This window comes from Oryx dammah, unplaced genomic scaffold, assembly GCF_014754425.2.
Source record: "Oryx dammah isolate SB20612 unplaced genomic scaffold, SCBI_Odam_1.1 HiC_scaffold_26, whole genome shotgun sequence".
Classification (NCBI taxonomy): Eukaryota; Metazoa; Chordata; class Mammalia; order Artiodactyla; family Bovidae; genus Oryx; species Oryx dammah.
In genome coordinates, this window is record NW_024070210.1 from 37,925,891 (window position 1) to 37,948,419 (window position 22,529).

Below are 22,529 nucleotides of genomic sequence, written 5' to 3' on the forward strand. Positions count from 1 at the left end.
GTGGGAGGGTGGTCTTGAAATGGCGGGAACCAGCTGGAGCCGGCCAGATGCCAGTCTCCCCTTCCTCCCTAAAAGAAAATGCATCAGTCTCATAGTGGCTCTTTCCTTATCAGAGTCTTATCTGTTCCTTTGTAGCCTGATCTGGCCTGAAGATGACATTGCTGGCCTCTGTGGTGTCCTGCTCCCGTGCCCGGCTCTTCGCCTGCTTCCTCAGGTTGGGCTCTCAGCAGGCCAGCCCCCTGCAGCTGCACACAGGGGCCAGCCTCGCAGCCAAGAGCCACTATGAGGTGCTGGTGCTGGGTGGGGGCAGTGGTGGGATCAGCATGGCCGCCCGCATGAAGAGGAAAGTGGGCGCAGAGAATGTGGCCATCGTTGAGCCCAGCGAGGTAAGTCTTCCCCTTGTGAGTGTGTGTGTGTGTGTGTGTGTGTTGTGCACATGCACGTGCGGGTTAGGGGCTGAGGTGGGGATGACTGTCATGCCCTGGGCCTCCGTGTTCCCCGGTTCATGCTTCTCTTTCTGGGCATAAAAAGCAGGTTGTCCAAAAGGATTGGGAGAAGGTGGGGGAAGGGAGAGAGCAAGGACAGATCTCTTGGCTTCTTGTGATCTCCTCTGTGTTAGTTTCTTAGAAGTGCCATTATGATCTCCTCTGTGTTAGTTTCTTAGAAGTGCCATAACAAATGACCATAAACAGTGTGGCTTAAAACAGATAGTTTATCCTCTCACAGTTCTGGAGGCTGGAAGTGCAAAACCAAGGTGTTAGCTGGGCCATGGTTCCTCTAAAGGCTGTTCAGGGCAAGGGGAGGCTGTCCTGTGCCTCTCTCTTAGCTTCTGTGGTTGTGGACAGTCCTTGGTGTTCCTTGGCTGGTTGCGCATCACGTCGGTCTCTGCCCCTGTCTTCACATGGCCTTCTCTGTGTGCCCCTAGTGTCAGCACAAGACCTTTCTACAAGGACGTCAGTCATTGGATTAGATTTTAGAGACAATCCAATGGATAAACATTAGAGAGTTGAGGACACTCTAATCCAGTATGCGTGTGTGCTAAGTCGTTTCAGTCGTGTCTGACTCTTTGTGACCCTATAGACTGTAGCCTACCAGACTCCTCTGTCCATGGGTCTTGCCAGGCCAGAATGTTGGAGTGGGTTGCTGTGCTCTCCTCCAGGGGATCTTCTGGATCCAGGGATTGAACCTGTGTCTCCTACATCTCCTGGCAGGCAGGTTCTTTACCACTAGGGCCCCCTGCTGCTGCTGCTGCTAAGTCGCGTCAGTCGTGTCCAACTCTGTGCGACCCCATAGATCGCAGCCCACCAGGCTCCTCTGTCCTTGAGATTCTCCAGGCAAGAACACTGGAGTGGGTTGCCATTTCCTTCTCCAATGCATGAAAGTGAGAAGTGAAAGTGAAGTCGCTCAGTCGTGTCCGACTCTTAGCGACCCCATGGACTGTAGCCTACCAGGCTCCTCCGTCCATGGGATTTCCCAGGCAAGAGTACTGGAGTGGGGTGCCATTGCCTTCTCCGAGGGCCTCCTGGGCGTGCCCTAATCCAGTATGACCTCATCTTAAATTGATTACATCTGTAAAGACCCTATTTCCAAATAAGGTCCCGATCACAGGTCCCAGGGTTTGGATGTCAGCATATATTTTGAAGAGAGACAGTTCAATTCACATCACCCTCCACCTTCAATCTCATGTCCAGAGGAAAATTGGTGGTCATTGCACTTTTCTTTCCCTGTTCCAGTCTGGAGAAAAGATGATGAGTTGATGGGTGGGGAGGCCTCTGAAAATGTGTCAGTAAGTTTGAGAAATTTGAGTGTAAGGGATTATAAACAGATTATGAAACAGAAAAAGGTAGCAGACACCAAAAGGGAAGTTGGGAAGTTTTTGTAAGGCACTAACATTTTAAGGTTGTCCAGAGCTTCAGAAACCCAATCCAGTACTCTTGTCTGGAAAATCCCATGGACGGAGGAGCCTGATGGGCTGCCCTCTATGGGGTTGCGCAGAGTCGGACACGACTGAAGTGACTTAGCAGCAGCAGCAGAGCTTCAGAAGAATAGTCAAGATTTTTGACGGTTTGCCTAATATTTCCTAAGGAACCAGACATGCACCAGTGGGGAGTTGTATCTTTGGGAGGAAAAATCAAAATGGACCTGATGCCTGTTTAGTGGAGAGAGTGGGGCAAGAAAGGCATACTTCTTTTCAGCAAGTCTTCCCTGTACCAAATGAGGCTGCCCAGGGCTTTGCTATATTCTCTGATTGGTATGCTGTGATCTGTGGGGAGATGGTAGGGCACCCTCTGCCAATTTCCCCCTTTTTTAAATAGATGAGCTCAGATTGAGCTCAGTTTAAGTTTCAGCTCTCCCTACCTTTAAAAAAATTATTTTAAAAAATTTTATTTATTTACTTTTGGCTGTGCTGGGTCTTCGTTGCTGCACACTGGCTTTCTCTGGTTGCGGTGGGTGGGGCTACCCTCTAGTTGCCGTGCAAGGGCTTCTCACTGCCGCGACTTCTCTTATTGCAGAGCACAGGCTCTGGGGTGCTCAGGCTTCTGTAGCTGTGGCATGTGGACTCAATAGTTATGGCTCATAGGCTTAGTTGCTCCGAGGCACATGGGAGACCAACCTGTGTATCTTATATTGGCAGGTGGATTCTTTACCACTGAGCCGCCAGGGAAGCCCTAATTTCCTTTTTAAAGTGACTTTAATTCAGGGACAACATTTAAAATGACAGTGGTCTGAGAGCTGTATTAGGTGGCCTCTGGTGGATTGTAGTTATCCCACGGAAGGTCTCTCGTGGGGCTACTCTTTGTAATGCGACAGGCTCCCCTGAGGCACTGGACACAATTCAAGAGACCAGGATGGAGTCTGCCTTGCTCTGAGAGGGTGTGCATGACGGGGCTTCTGAGAGGAGCTGTCAGTGGCTCAGGGGTTTGGTACTTTCCTTCCTGTGTCTGGTTTAGGGATTGCTGGAGCTCATGCTTGTTGGCAGTCTAAAAAAATGATCCGAGCTTGTATTTTCATTCCCTTTTCTGTTCAAGGTGGACTTGACATCAGTGAGCTCTCACAGTGGTGACCTCTGCCCCTATTTTATCCTATGCGTTATGGCTGTAGGGAGATTGCAAAGCTGTTCCTATGTCCTCTTCACTCTCTGGGGCTGTTGGTAATTCTGTCTGGCCAGTTTGAGGCATTTTGATAATGTTGAGATCTCTTGGTCCTCCAGTCTGCTCCATGGATACATGGGAATTCTCAGAGGCCATTAAACCAATCTGCCCTTTGACCCCAAGTCTAGGACTTTCATAACTAACTGAGATCAAGAGTGGACCATCTAAAGCAAGAGAACTCCAGAAAATACTGAAAGTTTGGGTATCGGGGGTAGGATCTGATGCCTCCTGGCTTTGGGTGTAAAAGCCTCTGAGAAAGGAGAAGAGGGCCTCCAAGGACTGACTGGGGATATCTGCTGTCCTCCTCATGGGCTTGGGAAACACAGGGGGAAGTTAATGAAGCTCTGAGCATCCCCGAAGTGGCAGAAAACTTTTCAGACTCGCCTCACAAACTTCTGAGTAACCATGTGTAGCCTTCTGGACTTAATTTTTCCTTATATCTGTATACATGAAATGGACTCATAATGTGTGTGTGTGTATGTGCTAAGTGCTGAGTCACTTCAGTTGAGTCTGACTTGTGTGACCCCATGGACTGTAGCCTGCCAGGCTCCTCTGTCCATGGGATTCTCCAGGCAAGACTACTGGAGTGGGTTGCCATGCCCCCCTCCAGGCGATCGTCCCAACCCAGGGATCGAACCCACATCTCTTACGTCTCCTGCACTGGCAGGCAGGTGCTTTACCACTAGCGCCACCTGGGAAGCCCGTGTGTGTACGTATGCTTGTTTATATAGCATGTGGGCTTTCCAGGTGGCTCAGTGGTGAAGAATATACCTACCAGTGCAGAAGACACAAGTTTGGTCCCTGGGTTGGGAAGACCCAGTGAAGAAGGAAATGGCAACCCATTCCAGTATTCCTGCCTGGAGAATTCCATGGACAGAGGAGCCTGGCTGGCTACAGTCCATGGGGTTGCAAAAGATTTGGACGTGACTTAGTGACTCTCGCAACAAATATAGCATGTGCATGTTAACACCAGATCTACTTTGTGTTAGTCGTTCAGTCGTGTCTGACTCTTTGTGACAGCATGTTCTGTCCATGGAATTCTCTAGGTAAGAATACTGAAGTGGGTTGCCGTTCCCTTCTGCCGCGGATCTTCCTGACCCAGGGATCTAATCAAGGTCTCCTGCATTGCAGACAGATTCTTTACCATCTGAGCTACCTTACCTACAAAAGAATTCAGCCAAGATCAGCAAAAAAAATCATAAACTATCTTTAGTGACCACTGTATTATCTATTGCTTAAAGTGGGTTTAAGGTTACTGCCCTTCAGAATTTAACATAGTAGGAAACACCAGTGGAGTTGGTGGGGAAGACTAATCTTTTGGAGACTTCTCCGTGATGCTTCAAGGGTCAGGAGGGAGGAATTGGGAGAGTCTAGTTCATGTACCTTTACCTATGACTCTTTCGATCAGCTTCATGTTGTAATGAATCTCCAAATACTTTTGTTTTTTAGACACATTTCTACCAGCCCATCTGGACCCTGGTGGGTGCTGGTGCCAAACCATTATCCTCATCTGGCCGTCCCACAGCAAAGGTGATTCCATCTGGTGTGGAGTGGATCAAAGCTAGGGTGGTTGATCTGAATCCAGACAAGAACTGCATCCACTCAGATGATGACAAGAAGGTAACCACTGGGGTCCTTTGGCTTTTGTTAACCTGAGGGTTTATACTGAATGCACATTGTATCAAAATGGGCAGCTTTGTGGTGAGAGGGTGGGGTATCTGTGTGTGTGTGCATGTGTGTGTGCTGAATACTGTGTGAGATGGGACGGGTGTGGGCAAAGGAGGACGGGATAGATGGAAGGACTGAGTGAAGCTGAATTAATAAATGAACAATGAAGACAAGCATTTGTTGAAAACCACTGTTTGCCCTGTTGCTTACTATAGTATCATGTACCTGAATTCTTATTGAACAGACACTATTGCTCTGTGTTAAAATACCAGGTACCTCCCTCCTTTTTCCTCTGAAGCAGTGGGCCTCTCCACCTGACAGATGGCCCTGCAGAGGAGGGGGATGTTGGAGAGTATCCGTCTTGGTCACACTAGTGGGTGCTGTGCCGTGTGACTGCGGTTGGTGTTAGGGCTAAGAATTGCTGCTGCTGCAGCTTGAGGGTCACAGTTGCTCAGCACCATAGACATCTCCTCCCATCCCCACCACACTTGGATCCCAACTTTTCAGCAGCTGAAGCCCCTGGGTTTGACTGAGGGGATGAGGGCAGGATGGTGAGAAGACAGGCTCAGAAGCCATCCTGTCCCCTCATCTGCTGCTGAGCCCGGGACAGCCGCCATGCTGTCCCTGGCCTGTCCCAGGGTCTGGTGGCTCTTGGGCCCCTAATTGGCCTTAATACCCTGACCCATATCCCTCCAAACTAGGCACTACAGCATTTTCACAGAACTGTAGAATCAGAGTTGGTGGAAATCTTTCAGCTCTAACCTCTTGCTCTAAGCAGGGACCATTGGCTGCAGGCATCCTCAGCCTTTCCTTAGGTCATGGATCTTTCCAAGTAGGACCTTAGCCTGCTCTACAGAATGCATATAAGTGCCTAATTTTGCATTAAATTTCAAGGAGTACAGAGATTTTTTTGTAGCCTTTCCCTGAACCCTGATCAAGATTACCTGCCTAGCTTCTGTTCGTTCTTCCTTTCTCCCTCAGTATTTATTTATATTAAGCATTATTATAACCTGTGTATACAGTTTTAAGGATATACAAGTGAACCAAAAAAGAGAAATATCTTTATTGTTCAGGATTTTATATTCTAGTGGAGGAGGACATACAATAAACAATAATCATAATAAGTAAGTTATATAGTGTGTTAGAAGGTGATGAATGTTAATTCAAATATAGAGCTGAGTTACTTGGACTTGGGCACAGGGGTTAGGGGGTTGAATTTAAAGTGGGTTAGGAAATGGGTTGGAGAAGGAAATGGCAACCCACTCTAGTACTCTTGCCTGGAAAATCCCATGGATGGAGGAGCCTGGTAGGCTGCATTCCATGGGGTTTTGAAGAGTCGGACATGACTGAGCGTCTTCACTTTCACTTTTCACTTCGTGCATTGGAGAAGGAAATGTCAACCCACTCCAGTGTTCTTGCCTGGAGAATCCCAGGGACAGAGGAGCCTGGTGGGCTGCCGTCTATGGAGTCGCACAGAGTCGGACACGACTGAATCGACTTAGCAGCAGCAGCAGTAGCAGTATTTACATGTCCCACTTCTCTGAAAGTTAGCACTCTTCATTTTTTCTAGGCAGACAGGTTATATGAAAGTTCTTCCTTTAATGAGTCAGAACCCACCTTCCTATAATGTCTTTTCTGTTTTGTCTTTGGCCTCTAAGGTGTTAGTGGCCATAATACTTTTCTTATTCCTTATTCTTCCTGTAGTGTGGGAGAGAAGGTCTTCTCTCTTTTCAGTGGAGACACCCTCCAGCTTTTTGAAAGTGGCTCTCAGAGTCCGTGTCGGTCTTCTTCTCAGGTAGACTTTTCTTCCTGTCCCCACTTTCCTCAGATCTCATGGGCTCCAGTCCCCTCTCTACCCTGTTTATCCTGCGTTGGACATCATCTGGCTTGTTAGTACCCCAAGATCCATGGCCCCAGGAGGTGTCTGGGAGAGTAACCAGTGCTACAGAACAGCCTAGAATAGTGTGGGACTGTTCTCTTCCAGCTGGCTAGAGCCCAAGCTAGCGTTTGCCAGTGACATTTCTCACAGTGTTGATTCATGCTGGCCTCTAGACCATGGGCCTTTTATTCACATGGTCTACTGTTGAGTCAGGCATCCCCCATCCAAAAATATAGACATATTTATATATATGTGTGCATATATAAATATACACATATTTAAATATGTAAATATACAAACATACATATTTATATAAGTATGTATAAATATATTTGTATATGTGTATACAAATAAATATACATTTATTTATATTAAATTTAAAAATTTATATATTCTTTATATATTGTTTTTCCCATGTTGATACACTTCCTTATTTTCCCCAACATCTCCAGGAAAACAGACTGAATTAAACACAAGACTGTTTTCAGTTCACAGGATTGAGCTTTGGGGCTTCTTTTTCTCATCAGTCTGCTGCCAGTTCAAGGGACCAGCAGACCTGTATCTTTGAAGACACGGCACCCCTTTGGTACAGCAGTGCCTGCCTCCTAGTCAGACCCTCTGCACTGCAGGAGTAGCTCAGTACCTCTGTGATTGGCTTTGTGTGTATCTTAAGGAACATAAACTTGTCTCACCTCTTGAGAATGAGAGGTACTGGGAGGCGCCCTCACTTCTGAACCCTGCTTAGACTCTAAGGTCTAGATGCTTGGGAGAGTTGTAGTGCCTTGTTAGGGCTAAGGAATAAGGTGGTATATAAACTGGTGAGACTTTTGTCCAGGATTTTTTAGGCAAAAGTATTCCATTGCCAGGGCTTCCCTTGTGGCTCAGCTGGTAAAGAATCTGCTTGCAATGCGGGAGATCTGGGTTCAGTCCCTGGGTTGGAAAAATCCCCTGGAGAAGGGAAAGGCTACCCACTCCAGTATTCTGGCCTAGAGAATTCCGTGGACTATATAGTCCATGGGGTTGCAAAGAGTCGGACGTGGCTGAGCGGCTTTTACTTTTCACTTTCTATTCCATAGCCAAGTATCAGAAATCTGCATATCATGTCTCATCGTCTTGCTTTTGGTTCATCCTCCCAACTTGCCTGGATCTTTTACATTTGTGAGTCTGTCATCCAGTTAGTAGTTTTTCCTTGCCTTTATCCATGATGGGTTCATTTAAGTTCAAGGATTGAATTCTTTAACATGTCCCTAGAGAACATTTTTCCTAGCATACATGAATCAGTCAGTATTCTTTTGAAAATATTAAACAATTTACATAATCGTTTCCATCATTTGTTTATACTTTCCTATCCTGTCCACAATGCGAGGGCACTGCTGAAGTCCAGACCCAGTGTGTCCCGACTCTTCCCCGCCCCAGGGGTCTGTTTGTTTGGAGTGTGTTCCACAGGCCCAGTGTGTACATGGATCCTTGCTCCTTCTCCAGACTTAACCTGGTTCTGTTCCTTGTTCCTGCTCCAGCACACTGGCCTCTTCTCTCCTCGGACACCCCAGCCGCCTTCTTCCCTGGTACATGTGCACAGGCCGCTTCCACCTCTTCCCCTAGCTAACTCCTACTGATCTTTATCTTAGACATGGCCTCCCTGACCTACCAGAGTAGTCAGGTTTCCACCTAGACTTGCCATCCCAGCACTCTGTGGTTTAGTAACTGTCTGTGTGGGTATCTGTTCACGTCTGTCTTGTCCACTAGACAGAATTCCTGGAGGGGTAGGAACTGGGCCTTTCTTGTTCGGTGTTGTCGCTCCAGGACTTAGCATAATATCTGTCACATAGAAGGTGTTCAGTCAATCTTTGTGATCAAGTTGTGCTTCAGTTTCTTCATCTGTAAAATGGTACTAATACCTACTTCACTGGGTTGTTGTGAGGATTAAATGAATTAAAACATATAAAATATTCAGGACAGTGCCTTGTACAAAGTGAATGCTTAAGAAATGTTGCTGTTATTACTTTTTGAAGAATACATGAGGGACTTACCTGATAGTCCAGTGGTTAAGACTCCATGCATCCACTGCAGGGGGTGTGGGTTTGATCTTTAATCAGGAAACTAAGATCTGACATACTGTGTGGTGCAACAAAAAAGTTTAAAAAAAGGAAGGAAAAAAGAGTATATGGGGAAAAAAAGGAAAAGAAAATATTTACTGAGTATCCACTCTGCTCACAGAGTTCTTGACTGCCCACTGATGGGAAGCAGGTTTGCAGTCTGCAAACACTTGCTGATGCCCTTCTTTTTCTAAATTATTATGAGACATCTTTTTATTAGATGAGCCTCGACTTTTGAAATGGATAAACATCTTGTTTACTAAATTGTTAGTGTCATAATTTACCTCTCCCACCCCCTCTTAGAAAATTACAAAACACTTGTCCATATTTAGCCTTTTGGCAAGGTCTGCACTGTTCTCTGAAACTGCTCAGTTTTGTTTACAAGTTTTTGTAATTCCTTAGAGTTTAGATCATCTGGCCTGGAAGCTTGAACTCATTCAAAATACATAAAGTGTTCTTGTATTCTTTGCTACTTTAGGATTTATCCTGCCTTATTTTTTTCATAATCTTAAGCTTGTACATTATTAGTCCATAAAAATAATCAATATTATGCTCTAATAGAACCATCAAGGCATGCACAAATGAAAGGCTTTTCTTTACAGTGCTCACAAGTCTTAACATGTGGGTCGGGACCCCCAGATCCTGTGCCATCTCTGACCTTACATCCTGAAGAGTTCACTCGGCCATTTAATGAGCCTGGTACACTTTCCTACAGAACGAGGAATTTAAGGGCACTCGGTCTCTATGGTTAGGCAAATCGTGCAGTTGAAGATGTATTTATTATCTGTCCACTTTGATAGATTGTATTTTTCACAAGCAGCTGAAATCAACCATCTACCTATCCATTCATCCAACAAATGTTACAGACTTCCTCACTTTAGTGTCTTGTGTTAGATTCTAGGACTATAAGGAATAAGACATAACCTTTATCCTTAGGAGTGTTCAGTGTAGTGAGGAGGACATTGCTGCTGAATAACACAAGGGCTAAAAAGCATTTAGTCCACTGTGCTGAGGGAGCTGCGGGAGGGGCCAGCAGGGAAGGGGACTGAGTCATAGCCAGGTCTCACGGTGGAGGTGACCTTGGAGCCGAGTCTCCTAGGTCAGGACCTCTTCAGCGACTTGCTCCCCTTGGCGCCCCAGCCCAAGCCGAGCTCTTTCAGGTCTCGGAGGCCCCTCTCTTCCACTGTGATCTGCCCAGCTGGCCACTCTGCTTCTCTATTTGTGTTTTTCACAAGCAACTGAAACCAACCATCCGCCTTCCCGCCTATCCAGCCTTCTCTACGAGGCTGTGGCAGTTACCGCCTGTGACTCCAGGCTGGGCTCCCACATTGACTGCTGTCATTCTCCAGCTCTGTGGGCAAGTCCCTTTACTTCATATCATTTTTGCTTACACTTTTGTACTTCAGTTTGTCTTCCTCCTGATCCTGAACCCACATTTCCATCATAATTAGTATGGATACTTTTGCCCTCAGCATGGATGAGCACAGTGCCCATATTTAAAGAGAAGAGTTTTAAATTCCAAACAGCTCATTCAGTAGGATCAGGTAGGTTCTATCACATCTTTTTCAGTGTCCCTCAAAAGAGCAGTTTCTCAGTTATGCTGTTGATCCAGTCTCTATGATAGGACAGATTGGCCTGAGATTCACACATTACCCTGTAGGTGGGACTTACAGGTTAACTTTTAAAGAAAGTTGATTGTTTTAAGATTAGAAAGTCATCCTCCAAGCCTTAAACATGAAACAATCAGTTCAGTTGCTCAGTCATGTCTGACTCTTTGCGACCCCACGAACTGTAGCACACCAGGCTTCCCTGTCCATCACCAACTCCCAGAGCTTGCTCAAACTCATATCCATTGAGTCAATGATGGCATGAAACAGTGTTAACACAAATAACTGTGGTCTCTTTTCTGTTGTGCTTCACTGTGTAAAAGTACAGGTATCTCAAGCTCCCAGAAGCCAGGCATGTTATATATTTGTGAAGCACTGACATGTGAGGCAGCAGAGAACGGGTAGCAGAGAGGTGGGCATAATGGCACACTGGAGTGTTCATCCCTGCCTGCTGGCCTGCCCACCATCTGCAGCCCCACGTCATCATGTTACAAGATGGAGACACAGTAGGGGCTACTCATGTCGGGGGTCTGAGTTAGTTCTGGGGCTGCCACTTTTTGGGTCTTGGTCTAAAATATCATTTTTTGTGTTGCAGATCTCCTACAAATATCTTATCATTGCTCTTGGAATCCAGCTGGACTATGAGAAGGTACTTTAAAATTTTTTTTAAATTTGTTTTTGGCTCTGCTGGGTCTTTGTTGCTTTTGCACTGGCTTTCTCTAGTTGTGATGAGCAGAGGCTGCTCTCTACTTGCAGTGCATGAGCTTCTCATTGCACTGGCTTCTCTTATTGCAGAGCATGGGTTCTAGGGTGCACAGGTTTCAGTAGCTGTGGATCATGGTCTCTAGAGCACAGGCTCAGTAGTTGTGGTGACCAGGCATAGTTGCTCTGTGGCATGTGGAATCTTCCCGGACCAGGGATCGAACCCATGTCTCCTGCATTGGCAGGTGGATTCCCATCTACTGTGCCACCAGGGAAGTCTGAGAATGTACTGTTTTAAGCTACTTCTATTAATACGTCATGGGCTTCCCAGGTGGCTCAGTGGTAAAGAATCCACTGCTAGTGCAGAAGATGCATGAGATATGGGTTTGATTCCTGGGTTGGGAAGATCACCTGGAGTAGGAAACGGCAACCTGCTCCAGTATTCTTGCCTGGAAAATGATATGGATGGAGAAAACTGGTGGGCTACAGTCCATGGGGTCACAAAGAATCAGACACAACTGAGCATGCTTACATAAGTATGTTATACTGGTCTACTTATGCTATGATCAAAACTGCATTTAGCTGTTTTATACTCATTTTGACAAGAAAGAGTATTAAGAAATCCTCTTTAAGTTTTATTTCTCAGCAGCCTTTTTATGGTTTTAAGTAAGTCTTCTCTAAGATTCTGTCAGTGATCATCATATGTTCTAGCTTCAGGCTCAACATGTCCAGGGCCTGATGGTAATTCATACAAAACAGCAGCCTTTCCCACACTTACAAGAAAACTACATTTCTCTGTAGGACTGAGTTGGTTGTATTTCCTTTGAAAGTAAGATTTAGACTGTGAATTCTTAAGCAGACTTTAAGGGTAGAGTACTGGCAGTTAGCTTATCAGGCGCTGAAGGGATGTCTAAGTTTCGCTGTATAGAGGATGGGTTTCTGGTATAAAGTGAATGACACAATATAAAAGCTGCCCCAGCAGTTCCTTAGACCTCCCTTTTCGGTGAGCCAGGGAGCCAGATGCCCTCTGACAATTTGTGAGATTCAAATTTATTTCCCTAAAGCATAATAGAGTGAGTCAGTAATTATGATTTCCAGAAGCTTCTTGAGAAATATGAATAAGTAGTTGAAGCACATAAAGCATTGTGATAACCAGGTCACAAATCTCAGGAAAATGGTTTAGGTAAGGGCCTCATCTGAGTTGCATCCGCAGGGTGTTTGATGTGTGTTTCTAGGTTAAAAACCGGAATAGTGACATGCCCAGTGTAGGAAGTAGAAGAAATGACCTAGGACCTGTTCTGTGAAGGTTTAAACAAGCCATGGACTAGTGTGGAGGTTGTGATGAGTTTGGTGCCATGAGTCATGAGCCTCATATAAACAGTAAACCATGGAGGACTCTATGGAGAAAGGTGCCAGTGATACTTTCTGGGAAGTCCATGCCTCTTCAAAAGGTCCACCAGAGTCGACTCAACAAAGGTAGCCTATCTCTTTGGTCATGTCACCCTGATGGCTTGCTGTGTGAGAACTGTCTGAAGACACCAGTGCTGAGAGTGCTTGCACCCTCTTGCAGTAAACCAGGAAACAATAATATTTAAAAGGAGCTGTTACTATGGAGTCTCTACCATGTGCCAGGGACTATGCTAAAAATCTAATATTGATTCCTCATGACTGGTTGCAAGGTAGACATTTTTTATCTCCTCTTGATAGATGAGGAAACCGAGGCTAAGAGGATGTGAGTAGTGTTTCCAGGGCTACTGTGTTACTTAGCAATCTTGGAGATACTAGAAAACTACCCAGGTTAGTGTAAACAAAGGAGAGATGGCTTTGATGAGGATGCCAAGGTGTGTGGATCTCGGGGGCGGGATGTCGTTGGGCCTCTGGAAGGACTGATCTCTGCTCTGGGCTTTGTTGAACGTGAGCAGCTTCTCTCTGCCCAGCTGCCTCTGCCTTTCCCCCCACCAGCTCCCGGTGAATCTCTGCGGGGCCATGTCCCGCTGTCTGGTCCTCTCAGTGTGGTAGGATGGTCCACAGCTCCCCACAGAGTGGGGGTCAGATCTCATCTCTTTCTTAGACTTTCCTGCTCCTCCTGCTTCTGGGTTCCCAGGGAAGCACCTTGGATTCAGTGGTGTCCTAAACTGCCCTTTAGGCACAACTCTCCTTGAAAGGAACTCGGTTACTACTTTATGGCACCATTTTCCTTGATAACAGCTTCTTCAGACTAGAGAAATATGATAAGGCAGATTGGCTATTTATCTCCTGGATCCTGAGTTTTGCCTTGGGAACTGGAAAAGCACAGAGGTCCTGTGGGAAGGGCCGCAGGCAGTGGGCAGGGGCCTCAGTATCTAGTTGTATAAGAGCCTAGGTGGGTCTCTCAACCTTGTTTCCTCATCTTTGTCTGTGGGTCAGTAATATTCCATCCCCTCCCTCAGAGGGAGTGTAGTGAGTAGAGTGAATATTAACATAGACGTGGGATGGCAGAAACATTAAAATGCAGGGTGATTTTATAATAGTAAGTGGTTACTATTGTTGAGACTGCGAATATTACAGCTACTTAAACTGTAGCAGAAGATACGGTTAACAGTCAGAGGAATACTTGCACTTAACATGTAATGGAGGAGACCGCAGGACTCTTTCCCTGAGACTTGAGGAATGGGTGTTGGGCGATTCCATGAGTCACGAGTGGGTGCCCTTCAGCCTGGAGAGGTTTTGAAGGACCGCTCATCTTGAGACTGTTTCTGATGGTTCTCTGATCATCCATGAGTCTCTTAACGCACTCATTCCCATCTCCATTGTGTTATATGAACCTTCTCACATTGAAGAGAAGGACCCAGTTAATCTTCCTGACAGGAACACACGGATGTTTACAGAGCATGCACCATACGCGTGTCATTTTTCTAGTCGTCTTATACCATGGTCTCTTTACTCTTGTCAGCAATCCTACAGAGCAGTTACTTTTATCCCCATTTCACAGATGATGAACGTAAGCGTTTCAGTGAGCATCAGAATTACCTGGAGGGCCTGTTAAAACAGATTTCTGGGCTTGCCTCTGAGTTTCTGATCCAGTGAGTTTGAGCTAGGGTCTGGTAATCTGTATTTATAACGAGTTCCCAGGTGGTGCTGTTTTGGGGACCACACTTGAGGCCCACTACCTGATTTATTGGGCCATTTACTGGGGATCACAATGCTTGTAAGTGGAAGAGCTAGGACTCAAACTGGAGACTGTAGGTTCTCAAGTCCATGCTTTTAATTTCCTGCCTTTGCTGCTTTTATCAAGCGCTTGGCCTGGTCCAGCCTGATACAGGGTAATTTAATTTTGTTATTGCTGATAGTGTGGCTCTTGGTTCTACCTGTTGTTCTCCCTCATAAGAAAACTTGTTCTCCAAAAAGGAAAGTAAGGCTGGCTTCTTGTCCTCACTCTGATGATGGGAACAGAGGTTCAAATTCTGGTCTCCAGGCCACAGAGGCCCAGGGTTTCCCCTCAGCCTCGCCTGTTCTCCACTTTGGCAGATGACTGCAGGCCCCACAGCTCTGGGCTTAGCAGACCCCTCACTCACCTGCTAGCGCCACTGTGTATGAGTCCAGGAGGCTCAAAATTGTGCTGAGATACAAGAGAGGTGGTAGAAATGACAGTGAAGAAGGATTCTAAACACAGATTCCGTTTTCACTTTTGTTAAATAATTTCTTTGTGTGCTTTGTTGCAGATCAAAGGCCTCCCTGAAGGTTTTGCCCATCCCAAAATAGGGTCCAATTACTCAGTGAGGACGGTGGAGAAGACATGGAAAGCTCTGCAGGACTTCAAGGAGGGCAATGCCATCTTTACCTTCCCTAACACTCCAGTGAAGTGCGCTGGGGCCCCGCAGAAGATCATGTACTTATCAGAAGCCTATTTTAGGAAGGTATGCTTCCTTTCCAGGGATGGGCAAGGAGGGCAGAAGGGATATCATTTTTATCCATGTCAAAATACCCTTTTTGTTTCTAAATTTAGTAGTTCAGTTGCCAAGTCGTGTCTAACTCTGCAACCCCATGGACTGCAGCACACCAGGCTTCCCTGTCCTCCACTATCTCCTGGAGTTTGCTCAAATTCATATCCATTGAGTAGATGATGCTATCTGAGCATCTCTTCCTCTGCAGCCCACTTCTCCAAAGTATTGGAGCTTCAGTGTCAGCCTCAGTCCTTCCAGTGAATTTTCAGGGTTGATTTCCTTTAAGATTGACTGGTTTGATTTCCTTGCTGTCCAAGGGACTCTTAAGAGTTTTTTCCAGCACCACAATTGGAAAGCATCAATTTTTATTTTTTATTTCACATGTATAAAATTATGTAACTGAAAGTTTGTAAAATAGAAAAAAGATGTCATTCATAATCCAATTGCTTTGGTACAGCTACTGTTATCAATTTGATATGTACTTCCATTGTTTTCCCTATTTTTTAACATGGTTATAATCATACTATCATTTCAGTCACTCAGTAATATCCAACTCTTTGCTACCCCATGGACTGAAGCCTACTGGTCCTCCCTATCCATCACCAACTCCCAGAGCTAGCTCAAACTCATATCCATTGAGCCGGTGATGTCATCCAACCATCACATCCTTTGTCGTCCCCTTCTCCTCCTGCCTTCAATCTTTCCCAGCATCAGGGTCTTTTCAAATGAGTCAGTTTTTCACATCATGGGGCCAAAGTATTGGAGCTTCAGCTTTAGCATCAGTCCTTCCAGTGAATATTCAGGACTGATTTCCTTTAGTATTGACTGGTTTGATCTCCTTGCAGTCCAATGGACTCTCAAGAGTCTTCTCCAACACCACAGTTCAAAAGCATCAATTCTTCGGCACTCAGCCTTCTTTATGGTCCACCTCTCATATCTACACATGACCACTGGAAAACCATAGCTTTGATTAGAGGGACCTTTGTTGGCAAAGTAATGTCTCTGCTTTTTAATATACTATCTCGGTTGCTCATAGCTTTTCTTCCAGGGAGCAAGCATCCTTTAATTTCATGACCGAAGTCACCATCTGCAGTGATTTTGGAGCCCAAGAAAATAAATAGACTTTATTTATTTTATTTCCATTGTTTCCTCATCTATTTGCAATGAAGTGATGAGACCAGGTACCATGATCTTCATTTTTTGAATGTTGAGTTTTAAGCCAGCTTTTTCACTCTCCTCTTTCACTTTCATCAAGAGGCTCTTCAGTTCCTCTTCACTTTCTGCCATAAGGGTGGTGTCATCTGTGTATCAGGTTATTGATATTTCTCCTAGCAATCTGATTCCATCTTGTGGTTCATCCAGGCTGGCATTTCTCTTGATGTACTCTGCATATAAGTTAAATAAGCAGGGTGACAATATATAGCCCTGATGTACTCCTTTCCCAATTTGGAACCAGTCCATTGTTCCATGTCTGGTTCTAACTGTTGCTTTTTGACCTGCATACAGATTTCTCAGGAAGCAGGTAAGGTGGTCAGGTATTCCCATCTCTTGAAGAAAGGCTTTGGCATAGTCAATAAAGCAGAAGTAGATGTTTTTCTGGAACTCTCTTGTTTTTACTATGATCCAGCGAATGTGGAGCACTTAGAACAGTACCTCGTCAACTCTAGAACCTCATTAAATGTTTACTGAGTGAATCAACAAATGAATACATGAATAAACAATTTGGGTCTATCTTCCCTTGGACCTGACTTTCATCTCTGGACCTCACGGAACAGAGTCCACCTCAACCCTTGAATCAAGTTGGACTGAGGTGCTGTGTCTGATGGAAGATTAAAGGAGGAGGAGGCTGTGATCCACACCTCACCCCACCAGTGCATAGTGATGGAGAAAGCTGATGAGGTCTTTGGAGGGTTTTAAGTCTTGTCTAGGTTAAAAAAAAGGGTGGTTGGAGTAATGCTTTGATGTTGATTGTTTCTATGTTTTTCTTTTTTTCAGACTGGAAAGCGACCTAAGGCCAATATCATTTTCAACACTTCTCTTGGAGCCATTTTTGGGGTCAAGAAGTATGCAGATGCCCTACAGAAGATTATCCAGGAGAGGGCCCTCACCGTTAACTACAAGCAAAATCTCATTGAAGTCCGAGCTGATAAGCAAGAGGCTATTTTTGAGAATCTGGACAAACCTGGAGAGACTCAAGTGATTTCAGTGAGTGTGGAGGCGCAGCTGTCAGCTGAACAGTGCCATGGACGCAGGCGACACTGAGGGCCCCACTTCTTTGTCCATTGTTGTCCTGTGCTTGGGAGGCTGGTTACAATGAGCATCATAGGGTTGTGATGGGGAGAAGGTGGACCAAAATGGGGAAGAGGAAGAGATAAGAGATTGTGTCCATGGGAGATGAGGAGGGTTTGTCTATAGTTGCTGTTTAGTCTCTCAGTCGTGTCTGACTCTCTGTGACCATGGACTGTGGTTCACCAGGCTTCTCTGTCTGTGAGATTTTCCAGGCAAGAATACTGGAGTGGGTTGTCATTTCCTTCTGCAGTGGATCTTCCCGACCCAGGGATCGAACCACATTTCCTAGGCAGATTCTTTACCACTGGGCCACCAGAGAATCTCTCATATACTGGTACCAAGTGAATTTTTATCCTGTTTTGTACCTGTGTTTTTGGCATTGAGTCATTTGAAGCAGCCATTTCACAACTTTAGTTGCCTAGAGTTCAGGAAGGGCTTCTTAAATGCAGAATATAGCGATTGTCTCCATTTATGGTTTGTGACAGCCAGGCCTGCTTGTGGGTAGTTCAGGATTGATGGATGTCTTTTACCTGTGAAAGAGGATGTCTTTAAACACCTCACACCTGTGCATCAAAGGAAATGCTTACAAATCCTTGAAAGATCTGGCAGGGCCACACCCTACTTGGAGAGATCTCATCTTTGTATGTGGGCTTGGCTTCTGTGCATCTGTTTCTTCTGTGAAGTGGGAATAGTACATTAAGAACAAGATGCAAAGGCATCCAGAGAAGATGCAGAGAAGCATCATTTGTTTATATCATTTTGGCAAGAGCTGTTAGCATGAGAAAACATTTTATTCATTCAGCCTTTTTAGAGGAATGAAGGATTCCATAAATGGAAATTTTGAAGTGAGCCAAAGATTAATTTTCTAAACATCAGAATTTCACAGTTTAAGCTTTGTAGTGGGAGCGCTTTCTAAAATGTATTGCATACATCTTTCCATTCTTAAATGGTGTGTCAGTTCAGTTCAGTTCGGTCGCTCAGTTGTGTCTGACTCTTTGCGACCCCATGAATCGCAGCACACCAGGCCTTCCTGTCCATCACCAATGCTCAAACTTCACTCAAACTCATGTCCATCGAGTCTGTGATGCCATCCAGCCACCTCATCCTCTGTCGTCCCCTACTCCTCCTGCCCCCAATCCCTCCCAGCATCAGAGTCTTTTCCAATGAGTCAATTCTTCGCATCAGGTGGCCAAAGTATTGGAGTTTCAGCTTCAACATCAGTCCTTCCAATGAACACCCAGGACTGATCTACTTTAGGATGGACTGGTTGGATCTCCTTGCAGTCCAAGGGACTCTCAAGAGTCTTCTCCAACACCACAGTTCAAAAGCATCAATTCTTTGGCGCTCAGCTTTCTTCACAGTCCAACTCTCACATCCATACATGACCACAGGAAAAACCATAGCCTTGACTAGACAGACCTTTGTTGGCAAAGTAATGTCTCTGCTTTTTAATATGCTATCTAGGTTGGTCATAACTTTCCTTCCAAGGAGTAAGCATCTTTTAATTTCATGGCTGCAGTCACCATCTGCAGTGATTTTGGAGCCCAAAATAATAAAGTCTGACACTGTTTCCACTGTTTCCACATCTATTTGCCATGAAGTGATGGCACCAGATGCCATGATCTTCGTTTTCTGAATGTTGAGCTTTAAGCCAACTTTTCACTCTCCTCTTTCACTTTCATCAAGAGGCTTTTTAGTTCCTCTTCACTTTCTGCCATAAGGGTGGTGTCATCTGCATATCTGAGGTTATTGATATTTCTCCTGGCAATCTTGATTCCAGCTTGTGTTTCTTCCAGTCCAGTGTTTCTCATGGTGGACTCTGCATATAAGTTAAATAAGCAAGGTGACAATATACAGCCCTGACGTACTCCTTTTCCTATTTGGAACCAGTCTGTTGTTCCATGTCCAGTTCTAACTGTTGCTTTCTGACCTGCATATAGGTTTCTCAAGAGGCAGGTCAGGTGGTCTGGTATTCCCATCTCTTTCAGAATTGTCCACAGGTTATTGTGATCCACACAGTCAAAAGCTTTGGCATAGTCAATAAAGCAGAAATAGATAGTTTTTCTGGAACTCTCTTGCTTTTCCATAATCCAGTGGATGTTGGCAATTTGATCTCTGGTTCCTCTGCCTTTTCTAAAACCAGCTTGAACATCCGGAAGTTCACAGTTTTTTGAGCATTACTTTACTAGCATGTGAGATGAGTGCTATTGTGCGGTAGTTTGAGCATTCTTTGGGCTTGCCTTTCTTTGGGATTAGAATGAAAACTGACCTTTTCCAGTCCTGTGGCCACTGTTGAGTTTTCCAAATTTGCTGGCATATTGAGTGCAGCACTTTCACAGCATCATCTTTCAGGATTTGAAATAGCTCAACTGGAATTCCATCACCTCCACTAGCTTTGTTCGTAGTGATGCTTTCTAAGGCCCACTTGACTTCACATTCCAGGATGTCTGGCTCTAGGTGAGTGATCACACCATCATGATTATCTTGGTTGTGAAGATCTTTTTTGTACAGTTCTTCTGTGTATTCTTGCCACCTCTTCTTAATATCTTCTGCTTCTGTCTTTTATTAAGCCCATCTTTGCATGAAATGTTCCCTTGATATCTCTAATTTTCTTGAAGAGATCTCTAGTCTTTCCCATTCTGTTGTTTTCCTCTATTTCTTTGCATTGATCACTGAGGAAGGCTTTTTTATCACTCCTTGCTATTCTTTGGAACTCTGCATTCAGATGCTTATATCTTTCCTTTTCTCCTTTGCTTTTTGCTTCTCTTCTTTTCACAGCTATTTGTAAGGCCTCCCCAGACAGCCATTTTGCTTTTTTGCATTCCTTTCCCTGGGGATGGTCTTGATCCCTGTCTCCTGTACAATGTCACGAACCTCCGTCCATAGTTCATCAGGCACTCTGTCTATCAGATCTAGTCCCTTAAATCGATTTCTCGCTTCCGCTGTATAATCATAAGGGATTTGATTAAGGTCATATGTGCATGGTCTAGTGGTTTTCCCTACTTTCTTCAATTTAAGTCTGAATTTGGCTATAAGGAGTTCATGATCTGAGCCACAGTCAGCTCCCGGTCTTGTTTTTGCTGACTGTATAGAGCTTCCCCATCTTTGGCTGCAAAGAATATAATCAATCTGATTTCAGTGTTGACCATCTGGTGATGTCCATGTGTAGAGTCTTCGCTTGTGTTGTTAGTGTGTAGTCACTATCATTTAAAATCCTGCTAATGACTCAAAGTCATAATTTTAAAAAACTTTCATTTGGAAATAATCTTAAACTTAGAGAAGTTGCAAAAATAAAAATAGTACAAAGAAAAGTATATATAGCCTTTACCTAGATTCACTTATTGCAGAGTTTTACCCCATTGCTTTATCATTGGCTTCACTGCTTCTCTCTCCATATATAAATATTATGTAATGTAATATATTTTCCCTAAAGCATTTAAAGGTGAGTTATGTACATCACAGGCTTCCCAGGTGGCGCTAGTGGTAAAGAAATGAAGTTGCTCAGTCGTGTCCAACTCCCTGCAACCCCATAGACTGTAGTCTGCCAGGCTCCTCCATCCCTGGGATTCTCCAGACAAGAATAGTGTAGTGGGTTGCCATTTCCTTCCCCAGGGAATCTTCCCAACCCAGGGATTGAACCCGGGTCTCCCACACTGCAGGCAGAATCTTTACCATCTGAGCCACCAAGCTGGTAAAGTGGGAAAGAACCTGCCTGCTAATGCAGGAGACACTAGAGACGGGTGTTTGATTCCTGGGTTGGGAAGATCCCCTGGCGGAGGGCATAGCAACCCTCTCCAGTGTTCTTGCCTGGAAAATCCCATGGACAGAGAAGCCTGGCGGGCTACAGTTCATAGGGTGGCAAAGAGGTGGACACAACTGAAGCAACTTAGCACACACTCATGTACGTTATGTGTCATGGCCCTTTACCCCTAAATATTTCACCATAATTTTCCTAAGAGTTAGGAGTATTCTCTTATATAACCACATGACAGTTATCAATTCAGTAAGTTTAGCAAGGATACAATATTTTAATCTATGATTTGTATTCAAGTTTTGTTGATTGATGAATAGTATTATAGTACTTCCTGTCCTCCAGAAGTTGGTCTACAGGCAGGTATTGCCATGTGTTTTTAGCCTCCTTTAATCTGGAACATTTCTACAGCCTTTCTTTGTCTCCTGTGACCCTGCATTTTGAAATAATACAGCTCCCTCCCTGACTTATTTTTTAATAGGATGTCCTTGTTTTGAGTTTGTCTGTGTTTCCTGGTGATGAGTTTCAGGCTCTGCATTTTGGGCTGAAATACCACATAAGTGATGTGTCTTTCTAGGATAACACGTTAGAAAGCACACAGTGCTTATCTGCCCCTTGATGATGTTCATTTTGATCACAAGTCCAGATATGGTCCAGTTTCTTCACTGTAGAGAATTATTATTATTTTTCTTTTTTGCTACTAATAAGGAGGGGGGCACTTTAAGACCATGCAAACACCCTACTCCCTACTCATTAAAGTTTCCCAATAGATTTAGCATCCATTGATGATTTTTGCCTAATCCAGTCTTTACTATGGTGGTTGCAAAATGATGTTCCAGTCTAGCATTCCCTCCACCTGTACTGGTAGATTCTTGGCACCCTGTCAGCAAAAACTCTCCTTTCCCAATTAGTTATTAGTATGAACTTACATGGAAAATTCTGAAAGAGATGGAAATACCAGACCACCTGACCTGCCTCTTGAGAAACCTGTATGCAAGTCAGGAAGCAACAGTTAGAACTGGACATGGAACAACAGACTGGTTCCAAATAGGAAAAGGAGTACATCAAGGCTGTATATTGTCACCCTGCTTATTTAACTTATATGCAGAGCACATCATGAGAAACGCTGGGCTGGAGGAAGCACAAGCTGGAATCAAGATTGCCAGGAGAAATATCAATCACCTCAGATATGCAGATGACACCACCCTTATGGCAGAAAGTGAAGAGGAACTAAAGAGCCTATTGAAAGTGAAAGAGGAGAGTGAAAACGTTGGCTTTAAGCTCAACATTCAGAAAATGAAGATCATGGCATCTGGCCCTATCACTTCATGACAAATAGATGGGAAACAGTGGAAATGTGGCTGACTTTATTTTTTTGGGCTCCAAAATCACTGCAGATGGTGATTGCAGCCATGAAATTAAAAGATGCTTACTCTTTGGAAGGAAAGTTATGACCAATCTA

At 44.7% G+C, this 22,529-nt stretch overlaps 1 protein-coding gene across 2 annotated transcripts in view; it reads left to right on the forward strand.

The window, feature by feature from the left end:
- The window catches only part of SQOR (sulfide quinone oxidoreductase), a 54,483-nt gene that overhangs the window by 23,612 nt on the left and 8,342 nt on the right, over positions 1 to 22,529 (forward strand). For both annotated transcript variants that reach the window (XM_040226445.1, XM_040226446.1), the window contains exons 2-6: positions 136 to 386; positions 4,602 to 4,772; positions 10,998 to 11,051; positions 14,806 to 15,000; positions 17,023 to 17,232. In XM_040226445.1, coding sequence (XP_040082379.1) covers positions 153 to 386; positions 4,602 to 4,772; positions 10,998 to 11,051; positions 14,806 to 15,000; positions 17,023 to 17,232 — 864 coding nt within the window. In that variant the 5' untranslated portion in view covers positions 136 to 152. The remainder of the gene's footprint in view (positions 1 to 135; positions 387 to 4,601; positions 4,773 to 10,997; positions 11,052 to 14,805; positions 15,001 to 17,022; positions 17,233 to 22,529) is intronic.